The 22803-nt window shown below is 46.2% G+C and overlaps 1 protein-coding gene across 14 annotated transcripts in view; it reads right to left on the reverse strand.

Annotated features, from left to right (window-relative positions):
* LOC146208841 (solute carrier family 41 member 1-like) overlaps positions 1-22803 on the reverse strand; it is a 40915-nt gene that overhangs the window by 17200 nt on the left and 912 nt on the right. For all 14 annotated transcript variants that reach the window (XR_014705627.1, XR_014705624.1, XR_014705628.1 and 11 more), the window contains 5 exons: positions 13464-13886; positions 11809-11916; positions 9790-9861; positions 7483-7774; positions 6167-6317 (listed from right to left, as the gene is read on the reverse strand). Coding sequence is in view for 9 of the 14 variants with exons in the window: in XM_084596303.1 (XP_084452429.1) it covers positions 6167-6317; positions 7483-7774; positions 9790-9861; positions 11809-11916; positions 13464-13859 (1019 nt within the window). In the remaining 5 variants the exon portion in view is untranslated. The remainder of the gene's footprint in view (positions 1-6166; positions 6318-7482; positions 7775-9789; positions 9862-11808; positions 11917-13463; positions 13887-22803) is intronic.

The following is a 22803-nucleotide window of genomic DNA, read 5'->3' on the forward strand; positions in this document are numbered from 1 at the left end:
TCATCTGTGCAGCTCGGAAGCATAGCATCCAACATCGTCTGAACGTCACGTCCGTAGACTAGGCGAAATGGTGTAAAACGCGTCGTCTCTTGGGTGGCCGTGTTGTAGGCATAAGTGATGTAGGGGAGAATTTCATCCCAGTTTTTGTGCTGCGAGTCTATGTACATTGCGATCATGTCGGCGATGGTTTTGTTGAGTCTCTCCGTGAGGCCATTCGTCTGCGGGTGATATGCAGTAGTTTTTCGGTGGCTGGTATGACTAAGCTCGAGCACGTCGTGCATGAGCTGTGCCGTAAAGGCGGTGCCTCGATCGGTTACGACTAGGGACGGTGCGCCATGACGCAACACGATTTGCTGCATGAAGAATTGAGCGATCTCAATTGATGTGCCCCGCTGCACTGCCTTGGTTTCCGCATAACGTGTGAGATAGTCGGTCGCGACTATAATCCATTTGTTACCCGTCGATGACAGCGGAAATGGGCCCAGTAGGTCGATGCCGACTTGGTCAAACGGCGTCCGAGGTGGAATAATAGGTTGGAGCAAACCCGCGGGTTTGAGAGGTGGTACCTTCCGACGTTGACACTCGCGGCAGCCTCTGACGTAGCGATGGACGGCGTCAGAAAGTTTAGGCCAATAATAGGCTTGACGAACTCGAGCGAGTGTGCGTGCAAAGCCTAAGTGGCCGGAGGTGGGCTCATCGTGGCAAGCAAAAAGGATGTCGTCGCGAAGGTCGGCCGGCACGACAAGGAGGTGCGCTCGATCAACAGTGCTGGAGTTTTTCTTGAATAAAACGCCATTCCGAAGACAGAATGCAGAAAGGTGCCTTCCAAACTGGTGGGGGACGTCAGCAGCGCGACCCTCCAGATGGTCAATGACAGGTCGAAGGTCTGGGTCAGCTCGCTGTCGGGTCATTATATCTGAGGCATTCAGTAGTCCAAGAAAACTTCTGTCATCCGTGGCGTTATCGACAAATCCAACGGGTGCCCGCGACAGCGCGTCAGCATCTTCGTGCTTCTGACCAGATTTGTACACAATGGAGTAATCAAATTCTTGAAGGCGAAGGCTCCATCGTGCTAGGCGCCCTGATGGATCACGAAGATTGGCCAGCCAGCACAGAGAATGGTGGTCAGTAACGACTTTAAACGCGCGTCCATAGAGGTAAGGCCTAAATTTCATAGTTGCCCACACAACTGCGAGGCATTCCTTTTCAGTAGTGGAATAATTTGTTTCAGCGCGGGAGAGCGTGCGGCTGGCATACGCAATGACCCTTTCCACGCCAGCTTGGTGTTGTACGAGTACAGCGCCAAGGCCGATGTTGCTGGCGTCGGTGTGGATTTCGGTGGTAGCGTCTTCATCAAAGTGCGCAAGAACAGGAGTAGTTTGCAGTCGTCTGCGTAGCTCCGCAAAAGCCTCCTGTTGCTCGGCGGCCCACACGAACTGTGTATCATCCCGTGTGAGGCGGGTCAGGGGTGCGGCTACCTTGGAAAAGTCGGCGATGAAGCGGCGGTAGTACGCACACAAACCCAGGAAACGTTTTAAACTCTTCTTCGTGGTAGGAACGGGAAATTTTGCGACAGCGGCAGTTTTGTCGGGGTCTGGCCTAACGCCTGCGGCACTCACAAGATGACCAAGAAACTTCAACTCTTTGTAGCCAAAGTGGCACTTTTCGGGCTTGAGCGTCAAGTCAGCTGACCGGAGGGCATCTAATACTGCTCGAAGGCGTTCAAGGTGTTCTCCAAAGGTTTCAGAGAACACGACAACGTCGTCGAGATAAACTAAACAGATTTGCCATTTGAGGCCAGCGAGAACGGTGTCCATCATGCGCTGAAAAGTAGCCGGCGCTGAACATAGGCCGAATGGCAGCACTTTAAACTCATACAGTCCGTCTGGGGTCACAAAAGCTGTTTTTTCGCGGTCCCGCTCATCAACCTCAATCTGCCAGTACCCGCTCTTCAAGTCAATGGAGGAGAAGTACTGGGCGCGACGAAGCTTGTCGAGCGAATCGTCGATACGGGGCAGCGGGTAGACGTCTTTTTTAGTGATGTCGTTCAACTTTCGATAGTCAACACAGAAGCGAAGGGTGCCATCCTTTTTTTTCACAAGCACGACAGGGGACGACCACGGACTGTTGGAGGGCTGGATGACACCATCACGAAGCATCTCCTGAACCTGTGTGTGAATCGCTTCACGTTCCGTCGTTGAGATGCGGTACGGCTGCTGGCGTATAGGGCGGGCATCGTCGGGAGTAATTATACGGTGCTTCACAAGAGGCGTCTGCCGAATTTTCGATGATGTCGCGAAACAAGCACTGTATTTTAAAAGGAGAGAACGTAGGTCGTGCTGCTGTGTTTCCGAGAGATCTGCACTAATATCCAGACGATCAAGGGATGGGGGCACATTTTCAACTTCTCCGAACGTAAAACATTCAGAAACGTCCGCTAAGGCGTCGGCGAATGCGATAGCGGTAGCGCGGAAAAGATGGCGGGGCTCGTTCGTGAAGTTAGTCACCAGGAGCTCAGATTGGCCGTTACGGAGATGGATGAGACTCCGCGCCGAGGTGATGCCGTGGGTGAGCAAAAGGGACTGGTTGCCCTCAGCGACCGCTGTTCCGTCACGCAGTTCATCGCAGTTAACGGTCACAAAAACACTGGAACGTGGCGGAATAGAAACGCTCTCAGCGGTAATTCGAAGAGGGGCGTGGCTTTGGCGGTCTGCGGTGTCAGTATCATCCGCTTTCTCAGTTGAAAAGGTCACGGTACGCTTCCGGAGATCGATAATGGCCCCATACTCCCGAAGAAAATCGACACCAAGGATACAGTCACGGGAGCAGTCAGGTATTACAAGGCAACTTACAACAAACGTGGAGTTGCGAATTTGGAGTCTCGCCGTGCACTGACCGCTCGGAGTTACGACATGCCCGCCAGCGGTTCGAATCTGCGTGCCAGACCATGGCGTCATCACTTTTTTTAGAAGCGCCGCTAGCTTCCCGCTTAAAATCGAAAAATCAGCACCAGTGTCTACCAATGCGCTAACCTTATAGCCGTCGAGGAGCACGGGTATATCCAGCGAGAGTCTGTCTTCACGTGTACGAACTGTCGTCGGGGCCGTCAAGTCGCGGTCACTCACAGGTCGCGTTGTCGGGGGGTCTTCGTCGCGTCGATTTGAAGCGGCCTCGCCCCCTGAGGTCGCTGTCTTTAGTTTTCCCGGCTCGGACTTGGCGACCGTCGCTGCGCCATCCCGGATGAGCTGGGCTGCGAGGATAGTCGGTGTGGAGACGGAGATCGTGACTGTCGTCTAAAAGTTGGCGCCATGCGCTGCTGGGCTACGTAGTCCTCAATATCCCGGGGTCGTTGGCCTAAAGGAGGGTTACGCATGTCGATGGGGAAACCCTTCAGTCCCAGTTGTCGATATGGGCACTGTCGATACAGGTGACCAGCTTCTCCGCAGTGGAAGCACAGGCGCTGCCGATTTGGGGCACGCCACAGGTCTGCCTTTCGCTGGGGTGGTCGGCGGTTGTCGATGTACGGCTCGGGGTGGGCTGAATAAAGTGAGCCTTGGTCGGGTGGCAGAAATTGCGTGGAATCAGTCGGGGGACGTCGCAAGATTTCCGCATACGTTGGCCGACAGGCCTCGGTGGAAAAGGATGGTGGGTTAGCAGCTGGTACCGAAGGCCGAAGTGCTTGCTGGAGTTCTTCTCGGACAATACTAGCGACAGAGCTGACCGTCGGCTGGGGAGCACCGAAAAGCTTCTGGAGCTCTTCGCGCAAAATGGAGCGGATGATGTCGCGAAGAAGATCCGGACTAGCCCCGAAGGCCGAAGGCGGCTCAGTGAGCGAAGCGGCGAGTACCGGCCTGTCGTAGGTCGCAGACCGCTGCTGGAGCATCCTTTCCATCGTGATTGCTTCCGAAACAAACTCGGCAACTGTGCTCGGCGGGTTGCGCACGAGCCCAGCGAACAGTTGTTCCTTAACGCCGTGCATGAGATGGCGCACCTTTTTCTCTTCGGGCATGGTCGGGTCAGATCGTCGGAACAGCCTAGTCATGTCCTCCACGTACATGGTTATGGTCTCGTTCGGCATCTGTATTCGAGAGCGTAAGGCCCTTTCTGCTCGTTCTCGGCGATCCGGGCTGGTGTAGGTGTCCAGGATGCAGCGGCAGAACTCGCGCCACGATGTTAGCACGCCTTCACGATTCTCGTACCAAGTACGAGCGCCATCTTCCAGGCTAAAGAAGACGTTCCTGAGCTTTGCGGCGTCGTCCCACTGATTAAATGCGGCGACCCGTTCAAACTGGGTGAGCCAGTCTTCGACGTCTTCCGTCTGACAGCCGTGGAAAGCCTTAGGCAGTCGTGGGCTCTGTAGAGTGTAGTACGTTGGAGTTTGCATGACAGGTCGAGGGGCGGCTGCGGTGGTGAATTCCAACGGCCCGTGCTCAGGTGGTAGGCCTAGGTTCCTCCGGCTAGCGCGGTGAACAGGAGTGTCGATTGGCACAGGACCTGAATCCTGGGTATGCGGAGGAGTGCGGGACATATACTGGGATCGATACCCAGCACCTCCACCAAAATATGTCACGGACAACAGGGCTAGACTTGACTAAAACGCCGGGACGAAGCTGTACCAGCAGGCGAAGTTCGGCACACAGCACGCGAGAGTCAACTTCAGTGTCCTCTTCTTCCAGGTGTAGCAAGAACATGGGGACACCAGGTGGCAATATGGAAGATTATAGCTTGTCTAAAGATAACTTCCTGTCACCTGCTGCATACATTCCATGTGTTTGCATAAATTAAAGTATTGTTGAAAGTCTAGCGCCATGCTGTGCTTCTTGTTCTCTGTGTCGTCCTTTAGTGCTGCAAATCCTTTTAAGAACTATGAACCAACAAGCCCAGCTTGGAGTTTTGCTAGGTTAGTAGTCACCGCGTGTATATACTGCAAAAAACTAATGACCAACAATAGCCATTGACGTGAAGTCGATTTTTGGGGAACAGTTTTTCTAGACACCTCCACCGCTGCTGAGTGCTTCTCTTGATATTGGAGCATAAAGACTTTTGCCTTAATATATATTTTCGATATTGCAGTGAAAACGAAAGCTGCCTCAATTTCCGTTTGTTTTAAATTTATGAAGAAATTTTCAGGCATGGTCACAGATGGCGAAGGGAAGCATCTTTTTAATAGTCAAAGAAGTTATGAAAGATATAACATCCACAAATGTAATAGGTCTTCTTTTAAATGGAAACCCTGCTACCATAAAAAAATCTCTTGCTAAAGTAAACATATAATAGAAAGTGAGTTAAAACCTCATTAGGAGCAGGAAGAAATACACGAATTGTGCGCAAAAATAAAATTCAACGAATTGTAACGAAATACAGATTAGAAGTAAGTAAATTGGAACTGCAAGACATATACAAAAGCACGTCTGTATGGCTTGGTTAAAGAGGGGCTTTACAAGTATCAATGTCAGATGGTCTTTCACATAAATGGCTAGTTGACAGCTCCGTGCTAAAAAGTGTATGTGATAACAAAGGCACAGCTTATGAAATCATTGATTGATAGAGTAGCAAAGTGAATGGATGCAAAAGAGAAGATTCGCTGACAGGGGCGTTCACGTTACCTTGGGTATTGAGCCTTTCCTTTTCTGTGGGCCATTTATTATTGCTATTGGTTCTAATTAATTACCTACTTAAACCACATCAACCATTTTGTCATTTGCACACATTTCCTTGACACTTTATGTTACCACTCTTTTTCCGGTGTACTAACTAGTTCCGCTTTTACAGTGTCGGCAAAGTCAAGGCCAAGTGAAATCCGCCTACTAGCCATACAATGCTTACACATTAATAAAACCGCAGTATTTTACACCAGTATGACCACTGTTTCTATTTGTTCTCATAACGCACAACGATAAAGAACCCCATGTTATCTTATTACCTCATGATATTGTAATTGCGTGGTGGACTCATCTATTTTACCGTTACAGGGGACACGAGCTGTAGCTGAAATGAAAGGGCCAGCTCAATACTGGTGCTGAATGTACATAAGGTACCAGCACCTCTTGCTGATCTCTTAGCACAAAGGAGCACAGTTTTGTTTGCCATTTACAGGCAACAAAGCTAGAGTGGTGCTGCCTGGGCCACAAGGAAAAAGAGTGAGGGAGAGAGAGGGGGGTCCCACCTGGAGATGACCATGGCCGAGATGACGGGCGTCCAGCCGGTGTACAGCACCTCCTGGGTGTGGGGGTTGGCACACGCCAGCATACCCCACAGGGGCAGTAGCAGCACCATCGACACCAGCACCAACACCACCAGCCATGTCCCACGGGACTCTGCACATACTGCACTGTCACATTTTGCCTCACCTCTCCCATCCTTTATTCTCATGCACACTGACTGTCCCTTCCTTCCATTGTGCAAGTGTTGCGTGACAATCCTTTCGCGGCCATGCTCAGAGCTGGGAAAAATCCAGGCTCTAACAACAGTGTCACGGTGGAACTTGCAGAGATGGTCAAGGAGATAAATGAACCTTGCAAAGCAGAAACCAACTGATCCAGCATGACTTGCAGCTTTGCTCAAGATTTATAAGGTATAATGTCCCAAACAACTCTGGCAATGAGAGTGAGTGTAGTGGAGGCCTCTGGATAATTTCGACACCCAGGATTCTTCAATATGCACCGACACTGTGGAGTGCACGGACACACCCCATTTCGCCTTCGTCGAAACGCGGTCGCTGCGGGCGAGAATAAACACATGTCTGCTTGCTCAGTGGCCAAGTTCTCTAACCACTGAGCCACCCAGTGGGGCTCAAGCTTTGCTTGAGTTTGCTGCTGTTACAGATGCCAACCAATGGTTGGAAGTGGCAGAAAATCATGTTGGGAAGCTCAAACATCTGTGGCAAGAGCTTGGCAGCATCTAGCCATTACTAAAGCATGTGGAACGAGAGTGAAAAATCTTCCCCCCATGCTCGCTTTCAAGAAACAACAAAAGAGAGATCTTGGCATTATGCCTTGATATTCTAAGGTATACATCAGACAATTCACATTCAAAGTATGTGGCTGATTGAACAAAAACTCGTGGCCAAAAGTAACCACTGCATTTTTGTGACTGCAATGGCAAAAGCTTTGGCTGTACGAATAGGTAAATTCTGGATGTGAGGCAAATCGGATAATTAGACACTGAGTTTGAATTGAGTCAAACATTTTCGTATATTTTTGAAATACTGGCAAGTTAAATTACAGACAAAACCTTGTGTGAAATGTATCCAGGATGAATTGTACAGGACGGACCTGCATGAAAAACGGGGAACTGTCTATTGCTGCTGAATACAGTAAGCGCTCATTTATGGAGGCTTTGTTGCATATTAATTTTTCTGCCGTGGAATGGGGCATGCAGAGAAGGGTGTTGTGTTTATCAGTTTGATGCTGTTGGCCAATGCAAATGCCGGCCTTCCGATAACAGCTCCAGCACTGTAAAATGGGACGTCGTCCCACTCACCGAGGCAGGAGTGCAGGAAGCTGGCGACCAGCGCCAGCAATGCCAAGGTGGTGAGGTCGCCGAGGGAGGCAGCGATAGGCGTGGCCACATTGTCTGGGTTGACGCTACACTTGCGTGAGCCAATGACCACACCAATCATGACCAGCCCCAGGGCCAGGCTGGCCACGCTGGCCGTCAGCAGGCTGCTGGCACAGAGCAGCAGCGCGTGCTGCCACACGAACACACCCTCTGGAATCCAGCCCATCACGACGGCAAAAAGGGATGCCAGGAAGCCCACCACCGTTGCCTGGCACTGCAATCATGCAGCACGACACATGCGCCATATCAGTGTCCTGCTTGTACACCTTGCATTTGGACAAGCAACTACGTTAGTGCAGCGCACCCACTAACTACCCATTGAGCAGTGGATCTCCCATGGATCGTTCGCAAAACATCCCAACGTCCAGTGGTGTTCAAATGTCCATTGGAACGCAAGCACACACTGGCAAAAGGCACACCAACAAAAGTAATCTACTATTGGTAGAAGTGCTGATGGGTATGGCCACCGGTACTAAGCCCACAGCATAATAGGAGGGTGCTGAGAGCGGGTAGCAGATGCACAAACTCTAAAGTGAACCTGACAAGGGAACATTTTTCGATAAACTGGTGCTGGAAATTAACACTTGTATGCTCATACCGTGTGCATCTGCATTTAAAGGCGAGTGTTGCTCAGGGTGTGCAGTAACAAAGTACAATGCAACTGTAGAGAGAAAAAAAAAAGAAACAAGAAGAGGTATGCAAAGAAATATGATGCAACAGTAGCACATCAATATGCAGCACAGGCCCCACTCACAAAAGGTGGCTGCATCCAACTATCCAACATGCAGTGTCTTAAGTCACAGGACCCACTGCGAACATGGAAACAAAAAGGAAGAGGAGCAGCATACTTGTATGACAAATGTGAAGCCAGAGTTTATAGTGCTAAGGTAATCTCGCTCCCACCAAGAGAAAGCAATAGCACCTAACAAGCACTAGGGCTATAAGCTGCAGTCATCTGTTCTCTCGTACCTACAGAGAAAGAGAGAGACAGAACTAGAGAAAAGACAATAGATACTTAGTACAATGCAAATTATCCTGAAGGTTTGCTAATAGCATAGATTTCAACAAGAGTGGCCAAAAACTAAAACTGGCTGCATGGGAGAAAATGCTTTTGTAGCGGCATTATATGTAAACTCATACTGTATATTATTATTAGTAGACACAGAAAACAAGCTAAAATGTGTCCTGACATTAGCAGTCCTGTACTTTTAAACGCTCTCCAGTCAGAGGTGACACGATACACAACTGTGGAACACTGATGGCTCATGCAGAAAAAATTCACTGCAAGTGCTGCACCGAAGGAAACTCTGAACTGATTCTGTTTGGGACAAGGTCCCAATGCTGACAGTCACACTGAATCAGCCTGAACCACACTGAATGACAGTAAGTTTTGTTCTGTGCCAGGTTGTTTCAGATGGACAGACATTTGGGTTCACGATTGAACATAATGGGGAATTTCCTGCCCATAGGTGCAAGACTGAACTTTTCAGATGGCGCCTCTTCACAGTGCCATCTGGGCACGAGTACTCAGCGTTGCAGAGCGGCTACTTACAATTGACCTCATCTTCTTCTTGACACCTGAGTGCATGAAAAACATGACCACTTTCAAGAATGGCACCAAGAAAAAAAAAATCAGCACCTTGTTCGATGAGTCGCTACTAGGCCACTTTACTGCTTACAAAGAAGCCAACATCAGCTTCCTTTTTTTTTTTTTTCTGCTATCAAGAAGTGACACAGTCAGACATCCTGTGTGATGAGTTGCTTTGACTGATAGGACTACTATGCACACCATCATCCCTGTCATGTCCGTCATGTCCGCACTCACAAACATGGGATCTACAAATTCACCATGGATAGGGCTCCAAGCTTGCAGATGCCCGCTCGTATCAGACTGGAATAACACACATCCCAGTGTGTGACAGTTGTGGATGCGATACTCTGGTCTGTTCCATGCTCGGACCTGCACGCACCCCTCTCCCTTTCAACTTCCTTCCCCAAGCTGCAGGCACGCATACTAGTGCAGTGGCCCACCGTTGGATGCTGCACACAGTCTTTTACTACCCAATACTGCGCTGACCCCAGATCCATAACTTTGTTCGAGGCCTGCGATCCGATCTCCCTGGGTGCACAATTGTTGCATGAGTAGTGCCTTCCTCGGGTCTGACAGCACCCCGTTCTGCGCACACATTTGTTGGTGATGTCCAGGAAGAGGGCAGTGGTTGTGGGTACCTGAAGCAAGGCCAGGTTGCCCGTTGCCATTCTCCACTGCTCGGCCGCTGTGTCCATCTTGCCCAAGTTCGCCTGCACATTAAGAGGGAAATGCTTTTAAGGAAGACACCCCCCAAAAGGCATCTAGGGTACATGCCGGCACGTGTCTTACATGCACGTGTCGCTATGATAATGAGGTAGAGCTAAGGAGTACATGCAACGCAAGTCTGACGGCTCTCATGGAAATATATACAACTGGTAAAATTGTGTTTAGAGTAGCTCTAGAAGCTGAACCACATCACTTCACAAGTGTTTTTGAGGAGAAAAAGACAAGGGTTAAACATTAGCGCGTTATAAGAGACCTCAAATGTGATATGTATATGCAAATCAATTTTGCAACTCAAGAAGACTTATATTAAAACTGAAAATTTCTTCTAAGGATACTATAAAGCAGCAGACTAAAGAAAAGGATAAAAAGATAAACAATTTTTTTTATTCTTTCTTTCCCGCCAAAATGGTCCATGCCGATCTTTACGCCCACGCTCGTAAATGTGCACAGAATACCAACAAACATGCCAAATGGTTTGGTTGATAGTTCAGTAGTATTCACAGCATGCAAAAATATGCTGCTATATATAGGTGCAACATTGTCAATTTGCTGGCAACTGAAACAAGCAGACAAATGTGTCCCATCGACATACAAAAAGTTGAAAACGAATGCCCTCAAATATGAATCCCAAGGCACCTTTTTTTTAAATTTTTTAAATACAAGCAAGGACACAAGGCCAACGGATTGATTCTAGGCAAGCTTCCATGTTCTAGAGGCAAGGTAAAGAAACTCATACTGCTAGCTAGAGAAGCCATGGAAGCTTCTCTACACCATACAGTGAGAGCCATCACATTTTCAGCAATTACAGTAGAATCCCGCTATAGTGAACTCGGATACAGTAAAAACTCGGATATAGTAAAATGAAACTGAAGTCCCAGTTCATCTTCCATAGACAACTGTACGTGTTCCCCCCCTTTATAGTAAAGATATTTTTGATGAAAATCTGTTAACACGCTTGGCCATGGCGACGACTCCCACGATATGACATCGCCACCTGCACACTACCTAGAATTGTGGGGAAAAGAATTTTTTTGTATTTAAAAACAAAGATAACACCGAGTGTCCTTTTAAGTGCCTTTACCATCAGGCTAAGCAGCATTCAGAAGAAGCCTACTTTACGAAGGCCTTGAAGCCATGAGGGAAAGCATGCAGCGTGTATAAAAATAAAAAAGTAAAGCTGTCTACAAACATGGAAAGGAGGCGGCGCGGTCTGTTCAGAAAGTAAGGGAGAGTAAAAGTGCACTAAGAAATAGGGAAGGGGAAGAAACAGGCAAACATTCCCAGCACTGTGCAGCACAAAGCATGAGACAGCGGAGGCAAGAAGTGGAGGTGCAGCATATGCGGTCTTGCAGCACTTGACTGCCATCTGCATTTATCGTTTATTGCCTTCTAAAAGACAGAAACAGCAAAAAGTGACACCATGTTCATGCAAGGCTTTTGATTTTCACATAAAATCAAACTTGGTTGTACTATTTGTAGCCACGTCCTCATGCTTAAGAGGTACTTCCACTAGATGTAAAAATATTTTGTAATTGAAAAAAAATTGCATGAAGAGATGATAAGAGAGAGATGGAAGCTATTTCAGAGTGGCCATTTAACTACCAAACAGCATCTTAGGACCATATCATCACCAACAACTGATATAGTAAAGACACTGATATAGTAAAGGTTTTTGCTGGTCCCAGTGACTTTACTATAAAGGTGTTCTACTGTATGTATAAAAAAGGTCTCCATCTGAATGCAGGCAGTTAACTATCTTTAACGTATGGCTCCATCTAGCCTGCTTAGTATATGGCAACAAGAATTGCTGAATAACCCCAGCTCTACAACCAACATGAATCTCTACACAAATCCCTCACGAACACTTAAAGTAAGGCACTAAAATATATAAAGGCCCGGCGAAAGGAGAAAACATTTTATGCGGCACCCACCTGAGTGGATAGCCGTGATGCGAGTGTCATCTCGAGGTTGCCCTTGAGCCCCAGAAGCGCTGGTACCAGGATGAACAGCTCTGAAACCTTCTTGAACACTGGCCAGTGCTGTGCAGGCAGAAGAGAAAACAGAGGCACAAGCTTGAAATACCTGCAACATCTGACAATGATGTAGTAATAACACACACTCTGTCGTGTGCTCTGAAGTCCATTTTTCCAAAACGGAAATCCTGACACTGCATGCCCTCACTACTTGTAGGTTACAGTAGCTCCAACAAGAGGCTGTAAGCCTCACAAAGTGCCAAGAACACTTGTGTAAGGGCTGCACTTTCTTTTCGACCATTTGCTGATGCGTGGCCCTAGTGCAAAGCCGGAATGTAGTGATTTCGGTGCTCTTCGTTGTGAAGCCACAAAGTGGTGAGAGTGGCTCGTACAATCTGTGCGCCAAACATGTCCACAAGCGCTGAGGGCAACACTGGTCCATCTGACGGACCATCACTCTGTGGCATAGGCATTTTTCCATGCCATAAGCCATCACGTTGTTCTGCTCTCATTGCGCTTTAGCTGGATTTATGCACTCAGGCCACTTCTTGTGGACACCAGTATGAGAAAAGATAGGGCCAGTTTACAGTAGTCAACTTTCAAATCAGAACACAACGAACAGCATTGATACTGCAAAAAAAAAACTAGCTGCTACCAGCTGCTCGTTCTGGGAAGTGCCAAATTGTACAATCATTTTGGCATACAGAGCATCGTGGAGCAGCCATGAAAGTCAATGCAGAGAAAAGCTCAACATGGTGACTCTTCCATGCTGCATGGCTTCTAATTCTTGAGATAGGGCTACAGCGCTGACTCTCAGAGGTCTGTGCCAGTTTTGAAACGAGTGCTTGTAGCGTCAATGCAGCTAGAAGATTACTGCAGTTGGGCAATAACTGCCCTCAATTACAGGTCTTCGCATATTTTATCAGAATGCAAGTGACTTTCTTGGTGGCTATAACACTGTTTTCAAGTGTCTTCTGCCTTCACTTAGAATAAAAAGGTGGTGCAATAAGGGCATTCGTGTTTGTGGTGTCTTCCTTGTGTGGTCATCCTTATTGCACTACCTTTTTATTCTAAGTATGTGTCACCAACTGGTAGCTGCAAGTTTTACAGGAAAGGGTTCACTAGAGAGGCTAGCAATGAGTGATGCTAACAAAAAATGATTTCTTTGTTCATCAGTGCACATTTTAACTGGTAAAAAAATTGCGCCGAATTATGGGCTGTTTCCTTGCCTCTGCGCTCCTAATGGTCGTTTTTGTTCACGCTCTCTTCCACTGCACCCTTCTTTCCCCTTGGCACATCACCTTATAAAAGGTGCCCCCTGGTTTCAACAAAATTTAGTTGTGAGTAGCGCCTGTGTCTCGTCATCATTCTTGTGGTATGCATCGTTCGGTGCAATTTTTTTTCACCAGTTCAAGTATGCACCAACTAGCGCAAGAAAAGGTGTTAATCAGTGCACATACACAGGAAACAAATGCTCATTCACAGCTTCTAAACTTAACCAGGTTTCTTTTAGGCAATCATATCTGAATCTTTTAGGTAATCATATCTGAATCCCAATCTGTATTGCAAATCCCAACCTGCCTGCATACTGAGTCAGCTGTTCAAAGGCTCACCTGAATGATGTCCAGCACGAGTCCCGCGCCGACTGTGCCAAAGCCAGCGATGAGAAATGGCACAAAGACCTGCACGGCCACCGACCAGAGGGGCTCGGGTGCATCTTCCACCACGGCACCAGTGCTGCCACCCTTGGCACCACCCACGCTGAGCCGACGAGGCAGCAGTGGTTCCTTGTCCACCACCACCACCTCTTCATCAGCTGTCCAGTCGCCCTCACCCCCCGACTCAACATCATTGCTACTTTGGAGGGCCGACGTTGTGGCAGCCAGGTCGCTAAGTGGCTGGCCTTCCGCCGTGGCCTTCTTGTTGCCCGTCAGCCGTGGCACCATCCTCTGCCTCAGTCCCCGTGGGCTAGGCAGTGGCACAGGGCCGGTCGGGGAGACGGAGCCCATCGCCCCAGCGTGGGCATTGGCAGGCTCCTGAAATGATGCCGACACATCAGTGGAGATAGGCAGGTGAAGGAGCCACATGTACACCAAAGCCAGCACATGGGCAAACGATCACTGCTGCACATGCTGTTCACTGGAGAGCCACACAGGAAGCAATACAGCAACTGCTGAGGACAACAGTTGTAAGTTGTTCTTGAGTCGCGGTGTCTTTCACGCTCATACATTGTTATGGTTTTTTTTATTTATTGTTATAACATGAATCCTCAACCTTGTATTTCTGGTTGATATTAGTGACCTATGTATGAAGTAACGGCTACTCCTACTCCCTTACATAATGCTCTAAACTAAGGGCCTTTGGGCCAAATAAATGATGATGATGATGATGACAAGTTATGACACCAAATACAGCTCAGATAAAGGAAACAGTTTTGCAGAGGCAGCTCTACATGTTTCATCCTTGATTAACTGGCCAATGTCAGAAATTTGGTCTAGTTTCTTTCCGGCATCTTGGACCCTCAACCCTTTGCGTAGTCACGTGCTTTACACAGAGATGTCTTCAAATGAGATGATTTTAATCGCCCCTTTTTGTTACTGCTCTAGCTTTCATTTCTTGACAAGACAGGGATTATGAGCAAAGCAGTTGGAGCCCACATGGGCAGCACATACTAATCGCAAAATGGAGATGTTAGTTTCTCAGTTTCTCTCAATCATTTTAAAGCAGAGTCCCTGACATCATGAAAAGGAACATTTCAGTATTAAAAGGGTATTGAGGACAATTCCATCCAATTGCTGTTTCTTGTAAAAATAATTTTTTGATTCTTTCTGATCAAGCTGACATTTGACTGGCAGCAAGAAACACAATTACAGCCGAGAGGAGACTTCCCTCTTGTCGACTCAAGCTCATGACATAGTCAGCGAACAAGACGGGCTGCCATCATTTTGCCATGGTGGTGTATCGCATACCTCCTGGATTCCACACCCAAAACTCGATATTGGCAGCACCGTCTCGGGTGAGAGTGGTCGCTTCACGATTAGAATAAGGCCGACATCTATTTAATTTATTCCCAAATGTCCCTGTAGTGCTCCCTCAAAAGAAGAAAAGAGAACAAAATAACTGGCTGCAGCACTAGGCTCTCGAAAAAAATCCGAAATGTCGGGCTCTTCTGTGAAGCTCAGCTCTTCGCTGGATACAGTTTATGAATGCCTCATTTTTGGAATCCAAACAACCAAATAGTTAGGCTTGCATTTTGCAATTAAATGTAAAATATTAAAAAAGGTAGGAACAACAGTGCACAGAGAGAAAAAGCAGAGCAAGACACATTAACAGGCCTCAGCATCTTCCACAGTAATAAATCAGCAACATGCAAAGCATATTCATAGTTTTCTGCATCTCAACGGATCTGCATGCTCTTTGAGAACCACCTAATCCAAAAGAGGGGGGGGGGGGGGGGGGGGGGGAGGCTTTATCAGGTTCAATCTTGCTTGCTCAAGCTCTACTATTATGCTGGACTAATACAGGCAAAGAAAAGAGAACCAACAAAACTGCACATGCGTGCCAGAATAAGACGGGATGCGCTACATGCAAAAGCCCCATAGTTTGCTCCTCTCACTCTGCCTTCCCGTCCAGATGACCAACATTTTCAAAAGAGGTGACAGTGAACAGCTTCCACGATTGGCAACAATGCAATCTAGTATTTCTTGTTGTACTTGTGTTCATTTTGTGCTCGCTACACTCTGCTGCGATCCATCAGCATTATTCCCGTTTCCACAACCCGTATCTTAATGGTGGAAAAAAATCCATGCATAGAAGCATTCTCTGCAACCTTTTCATGTTACCACACCTCAAACAAGCAGAGTCCTCACCACGACCACTTTCCACTACTGCTTTCCAAGCTATGCAACTATGTTTCACACAACTACAATGCTAGTCCCCCCAAAATTGGGACAACAGGCGAAAAGAGACAATATAGGCGCTACCAACAGCCAAAGCTTTTATTGTGAATGAAGCAATAAGGAGAAAGAGTTGCAAACAACTAAAAGACACAAAGGCAAGGACATAAAACAGCATTAGTGCAATTTCATGGCTCTGCTAGCTGTTTAGAAAGGGTGCCTCATTTGCCAACAAGTTAACAGAAGTTGTACAAGTGAGAGTGCCAGAAGGGAGAGTGCAGGCACCACGCCTTCCTAGGTGCAAACTCCCGACAAAACGTCAGGATTTGCTCATGCATAAAATAAACCAAAGCATTTGCAATCGGTAAAATAAGTTCAAATTGTGTTAACGCAACTTCGGCAGTGAGCTTGTTAGCAAAGGAAATAGCCTACACAGATAGCTAGCAAGACCACCAAATTTCACTGGCAGCATTTGACATTGTTGCCTGTGTGTATTTTTTTAATGTGACAGCGTGAAGGGTCCTTAACAATCATTAACAAACATGAGAGAAAAATTCTGGTTGGCTGAGAGGGTCAAGACCTTATCGCAACTTCCCTGGATCACAACATCACAGCCAACTGACCTTGCGTGGGGATTTCGGGCACTCCACAATGCTTACGCTAAATGTGACATCAGACGTGGAATAAGTGACTGAAATGTGACATAGCGCGATATGTAAAGGTAATTGCTTGCCTCACATGATTCAACTTTATAAAGAAACTGATTTTTCTGCAAGACAAATTTCGAAAACATTAAGCAGGATCCAAACCCGTGACCCTTGAACTGTGAGCCAGACACACTACTGACTAGACCATGCAAGGCACGCATGTATGGCTTGGGAAGTGGAGCTTATATGTACGTCACGTGGCGTTTCATGTAAAGTAGCATCTTACGACTGCACGCTTTAAATATGTGTGTAATTAGAACACAGGCCGCTGTTGCATCACACTCTCAAGGCAGAGCTCAAGTGTCCCTCTAATATTTTTTTTTCTTTTTTGTATTTGCAACCCTTTATGTTGACTGTTCTGCTCGCAACAGAAGCTTAGCTGCTAGCAGTCCTCATGTCTTTTCCCTCACTCTTTCATTTCACCATTTGCACTAATTTTGCAGCGATGAAAAACAAACAAGTCCAACTTTGTGTGCTGACATGTCTCACACGTGGGTTGAATTAAAAACCTCGAGCTCGCTGCAGTGTTGCACGTGGTGCCGGCATGATGCAACCTGTGTGAAATTCTTGACACACAATCCACACCACCCAACCTAGCTAGTGCTCTTCAGCGCCCCTTGAGCAAAGCAGCTGGTTCATTGCACAGCTTGAGATGGCTCCTGCCATGCCTGTCGCATGTTAATGTTAAGGTCTCTTGTATGGTTGATATTTACTGCACAATATGTTTTGCTGAAAACCGAGATGAACACGTGGAAATGAAGAAATAACAATACACTGATGTACCAGAGATCAGGGAAGACAAGAGCAAAAAAAAAAGGGCAATTCCAATTTTTAATGCAACACCGCTGAAGGCACCATCAGCAGAAAATCTGGCGTTGTTCGTGTTGCGAGTGAAAAAATCACAGGCATGACTCTGGCAGATGGAAGTTGGTAGGTCATGTGTAAGCACCGATTTGTCAATGGCTTGTCTGACGTAAAGAGACCATTTGATATCACAAAGTTGGCAGAAGCTGCCAAAACGGGTTGCTCATTTGAGGTGGGATACGAATCAATCTTCCAGCGGCCGTGGATGCTGAGTCCGGCATGCAACTCCCTAGGCCAAGCAGGCATGTTTGTATAACTAGGTTAAAACGGGGCTTTATATTCAGAAAGCCCCATTATAATGAGCCTTTCTAGGCTCATGGGCTGTTGAAATGTCCACAGAAAATTTCTACAGGAAATATTTGTACTATATATCAGTTAACAAAACAATCTGTTCCCACTGGGCATCGAACCACTATCCCTCTGATCCCCAGCTGAGCACGCAAACCACTAGGCCACGCTGGACTCGTGAGGAATCTATCATAATTCTACTTGTCTAACCTGACAATAATGGTAGTGATGACAGTGAAAACGCAGGCAGTGACAACAATAATATCATGGAGGAAGGAAACAACTAAGGAGAGGCCCTTGCATTCCCAATGCATTTAAGAAAGTGTGGCGGAAGTGACGTCAAAATTTAGGGTTAGCCAAGTCGGGCCATTATCAACGGCGACGCTGTTGCTATGAAAACTTGGGCCACTAGCAACAGTGTTACTAAAGGCCCTAGGTACGTGAGCGTCGCGGAGAAAGAGAATGCGGAGGGTAAAGGAGGAGGAGAGACGTTGCAGCGTCCGGTTGCGGTGCGGCCGCACCGGCTTCAAAAAAATTATGTCAGGGCCTCTCCTAAGTTCTTTCCTTCCTCCGTGGATAATATTAACAATGACAATGACGATGCATTTAGTTGATAACGCTGATAGTAGCGATGATGATTATGACAGTAGGGATGACAATGATGCAGTTAGTGAAAACAGCCCTGTAAAGTGGTATTCACCATTTTTGCTCTTCAGCAGTCCTATAAATTTTTTATGCTGAGTGGTCATCTACAAATATTATCTAGGTAGGCAGGTAGCTTAAGGGATTGGTAATCCGCCTTTTTCACAAAACGTGGCGCCCTCTGGGACTGGTAGAAAATTCGCCTGCTGCTGGTTGAAAACGTCCTTTGGAGATGCAACCGCCAGCGAAATGACGGTGTGTGTTCTTGACAGCTACCGCCATCTATCGCATATGCCTGTCGCGAATATTAACTACACATGACCTCCTAGATCGGCTACAGCTGCACCGATCGCGGAGGCCAAGAACTGCGTATGCGCAGCTGAGGTTGGTGGTTTGTTTTCAACCAGGGCAGAGGCGCGCATGCGCAGAGCGGCCTTGTGAAAAAGGCGGACTGAGCAAGTCGAGACTACATGCATGCAAATGAGGAACTGTAGGGAGGCCACAGATGGGATGATAAATGTTGCGGCATCATGCTTTTAAATGTGGAGCTAAAGTGTCCCTCATAATTTTTTCGGCAGTCTAGCCTCTGCCAAATGCCATAACAGGTTAACGTCAGTATGTTGGCCTTCCTCTTGCCACCAAGTTTTTTGAAAATACACGTGCTTTGCACTGATTTTGAGGGAAAAATTACAGCTGCAAGTTTATTATGAGTTTTTTCATGTTGTTCCTTCAACAGCGTCACACACAGTTTGCAGAAAAACATGAGTAGATGGTCATGAATGTAAATTATGTTGATAATTTATTAGAATGGACCAGGAAGAATAAATATACGGCTTACTTAGTCAAATGCTCATTTAGTCGCAATGAAAACTGTAAAGGTAAAAACAATGGCCAATTATTTTTCAGTTAATGCGAGACAAGCAGAGTGTATCTGGGACATTTTTTGCCTACATACTCTCGGTTGATAAGGATGTAATTATCATGCCCTTTGATGTTCAACACTGTGTCGCATTTCAGGTTTTATTTATGAAGGTCTGGTAAAATAGCCCTGTTATATAAACAACCTTTGGCTGTGCTCTTGAAGTTTTACTGAAATATCTGTATAACCGACTGCTGCATATACGCACACTGTTGCTAAACAAAGAAATGCTGCTGAGTGAGCACCGAGTAGTGTAAACCCGGCAGTATGCAACACTGCAAAAAGACACCGTTAGTATACACTGCACATTAAATGCTAATAACTGTTATTTGCAATCACTGCTCATAGTGTGATGTTGATAAGCAATACCTACAAGTGTTGAGAGAAAAAGTGCTTGCTGTTTGGAAAAGCATGATCGATGCTGCTGTACATCAAATAGGCCAACATGGTCGGGAATTTTTAGTTTTTGTTTTCCTCTAAAGTGTTGAAGCAAAGGTTCTTCTTTTCTTCACCACTACGCAATAAAAATGTGCATTTATTAATTGTGCTGACATGATTTGAGAAGCTCAGCTGGGTACTTAGAAAAACTAAAGGTGTGCTATTAAGCAAGTTGCAGCACACTGTTACTGCTCGCACCCACAAAAAAAAAGTGATACTTCCAGTGGTCTCGCACCTGTGATGGCTGCTAATCTTGCTGCTACACATTACAACAGGTGACAATGTATCGCTCTGGCCGCTTGAGCTGCTGCGACAGCTCAAAACAGGTTTCTGCATCGCCGCGGCAGAAATTGCTAGCATTTTCGCTTGCATGTGAAACAGACTTTATTCGATATGAAATCTATCCACGGAGCAGACATGCAGACAAACTGCAGGCATGTATTGTTTTACATATTACATCTGGCATGGGCAGTCATGACTACCTGCATTCCAACCACACAGCTATTCTGCTTATTGATTGAATGGTTGGCCATTTTTCTAACAAGCAGTAAATGGGCAAATGCAACACAAAGCTGATGGCATTCGAAAGCATAGTTTAAAATGGAGAGGGGAGTTGTTTTCATCCCCGTTGGTCTCTCACATGTGCCTGAAAACATTGCAAACTCTGATTATTTTTACACTGTAAAACCTTATTTCATTTCTCTTAAACTTCTCATGCTCATTGCAACCTTTGTTGCTAGAACAACACTGTACACTAATGTCAAGCCTGCATAGCATTTTTGGGAGCGCAATAAAGATTGCATGAATAAAAGTGTGATCCTGCAAGGTTTGACACTAGTCGCAATATTGTAGTCAACTCCCCGACCGAAAAATTGATTGCCTCGCAGCTCACCAGATGGCACAGCCTGTCAAATCGGCTACTACGCTTGCATCAACGAAAAATACTGCTGCCCATCACTACAGTTTTCTGCCAATTCCAGAAAATGGATGCAAGTTCCAATGATACATCTGTCATTGAAAAAGACCACCAATCACCTGCTACCTTGTTGCTGGGATTCGAACTGAAACAGTCCATTAGTCATGTGCAGGAAAATGTTTTTACGACTTGGACAAATACGGAACATGCAGTAAACTCATCGGCAACTTTTTTTGGCAATGCCGCCAAGGCTAAAGGCCAGAACATTAATTCTTTCCCTATGCAGCAGAATATAACTCCCCACCCTCTGGTTACAGTTTCAGCTTGAAACATAGCACATTAATAATACATTGTATTCAAGGTGTGTTTCAAACACAACTGTACATTTTAAGCATGAGAGTTATGCCAGCCAAATACAGTTTCTTTGAGTAACACGAATTGCTCAGCATGGCCAGTTGCAAGAAACGCCCATATAGATGGTGTCAGATATGCCAGTGGAGAGCAAAGCAGCCAAGCAGCGAGTAACATATGCTAGATGGCTGTCCTGCAGCCTAACTATAGGCAGGGTGACACAATTACAAATGTTTCACCCTATAATTTACTGCCTAAAAATATTGTTGCTGAACATATTGCCTAGCAGCAGCAATACAAAGCTTTTACAAAATTCTGCAATGAGTCAAAATTACTGTAGAGCCTCATCTTTGAAATAGATAAATTCTAAAGTATATTTCAGGGGCAGCGATGAAGGGTAGCCTCCTACAGCTGAGAAGGGCTCAGGCCATGGCGGCTACTTTCCAATGGAAGTCGAAAGCATATATGAAATGAGATTGCAGCACGCATTCAAACGCCCATCAGGTTGAAATAAATCCACGACTATTCGCTACGACATATGCCACAGCTCTGGTGTTTACGGTACAGAAAAGCCACTTTTGAAGGTATAATGAGAAGAAACTGAAGCTGGCATTCCAACCACAAAAACCCTACTTCAATATCAAAACAAAACTCTTTCATAAACCAAGAAACGGCCCACAAATGAAGCACAGATGTGCCACCATTAGCCAACTTAGTAAGTACACCACGTGTGTCAGCACAGTTTTTTAAATGCAGAATCGGAAGCAAAGGCTCTCCAATCAATCTCGGCAAATAGCCCATAAAGAAAGCTTTCGTGTCATTATATGTGTATTTTTGCTGATTGTTCCTAGGGTAGAATGTGTAATGGCATCAACAATGAACCTTATAGCTTACTCTATCAAGGAAATGTGCCTGTTTGGAAAAAGTTTCAAACTGAGGTCATTGGTGTGAGCGAATATCGAGACGACAGTGCAAAGGCGGGATGCAAAGACAAAATTTTATTGCCTTTTCCTTGTCTACTGCCTCTCTACAACAACTTCTCCAGCATGCTTCTTAGCTGTCGATAAGATTCGCAGTAGTTTGCGTTCCAACATCCTCCTCTATTTCTTTTTGCACAGTTTTTCTCACTCCCATTCATTTTCCTTAATTTTTGTGCTGTCGTCCACCCAAGTTTAGAAACAGCTTTCATCACTCTGCCTCTACTCTATAGTGCATTAATCCCCTTTGACCAGAGTTGCTTTGGGACGTTAAACACCACAATCCAAACCAAATCCCCTTTGGTGTTTCCTTTGCTAAGTGGCTTCAATTTCCAGAATTAAAGTTTTGTGTTTGCAGCCTGTTCAGCCTGAGACTTCCCTTTGTCTGCAATCTACATGCCATCAAAGGTGTCAAGTATGAAGAGACAGTTTCCAAATGAACAGGAAGTAGAAAAGCTTTTTACTAAGCTCTTAACCTTCCTTGGTTTCTCCAGTTTCCTCGTTTTCATGACACTTTTTGCCTTGCACGTGTGCATACTCTTTCTTTCGAATACTTTGCGCATGTCAAAGTATCCAGCAGCTAAGGCATTTGGCTTCTGACCCTAACTTAATTGCAGGACATTGAATGCTGACTTAATTTTGATGAGGGCAAAACGCAAACACTTCGATGTGCTGCGAGATGTCAGAACACATTAAAGAAAGGCAGGAGGTTGAAGGCGATACGCCCAAAATACATCCATTCATCATTCTACCTGACATAAAATAACTGTCTGTCAGCACTCACACTGTGCGGGTCTGTTTCTGTGCCCTGTCTCTGTGCGATTTCCTAAACATAAACTGTTGCGGTAGCATGATGTACTGCAGGCAAGTTTACAAGGCTCAAATTGCTAGCTCTACCAGCCACATTCTGATGCCATAATTTACAAACAGCATTATACTGACGTTCAGATGCACA

This window comes from Amblyomma maculatum, chromosome 1 (genome assembly GCF_055883805.1).
Source record: "Amblyomma maculatum isolate TAMU_Amacu chromosome 1, ASM5588380v1, whole genome shotgun sequence".
NCBI lineage: Eukaryota > Metazoa > Arthropoda > Arachnida > Ixodida > Ixodidae > Amblyomma > Amblyomma maculatum.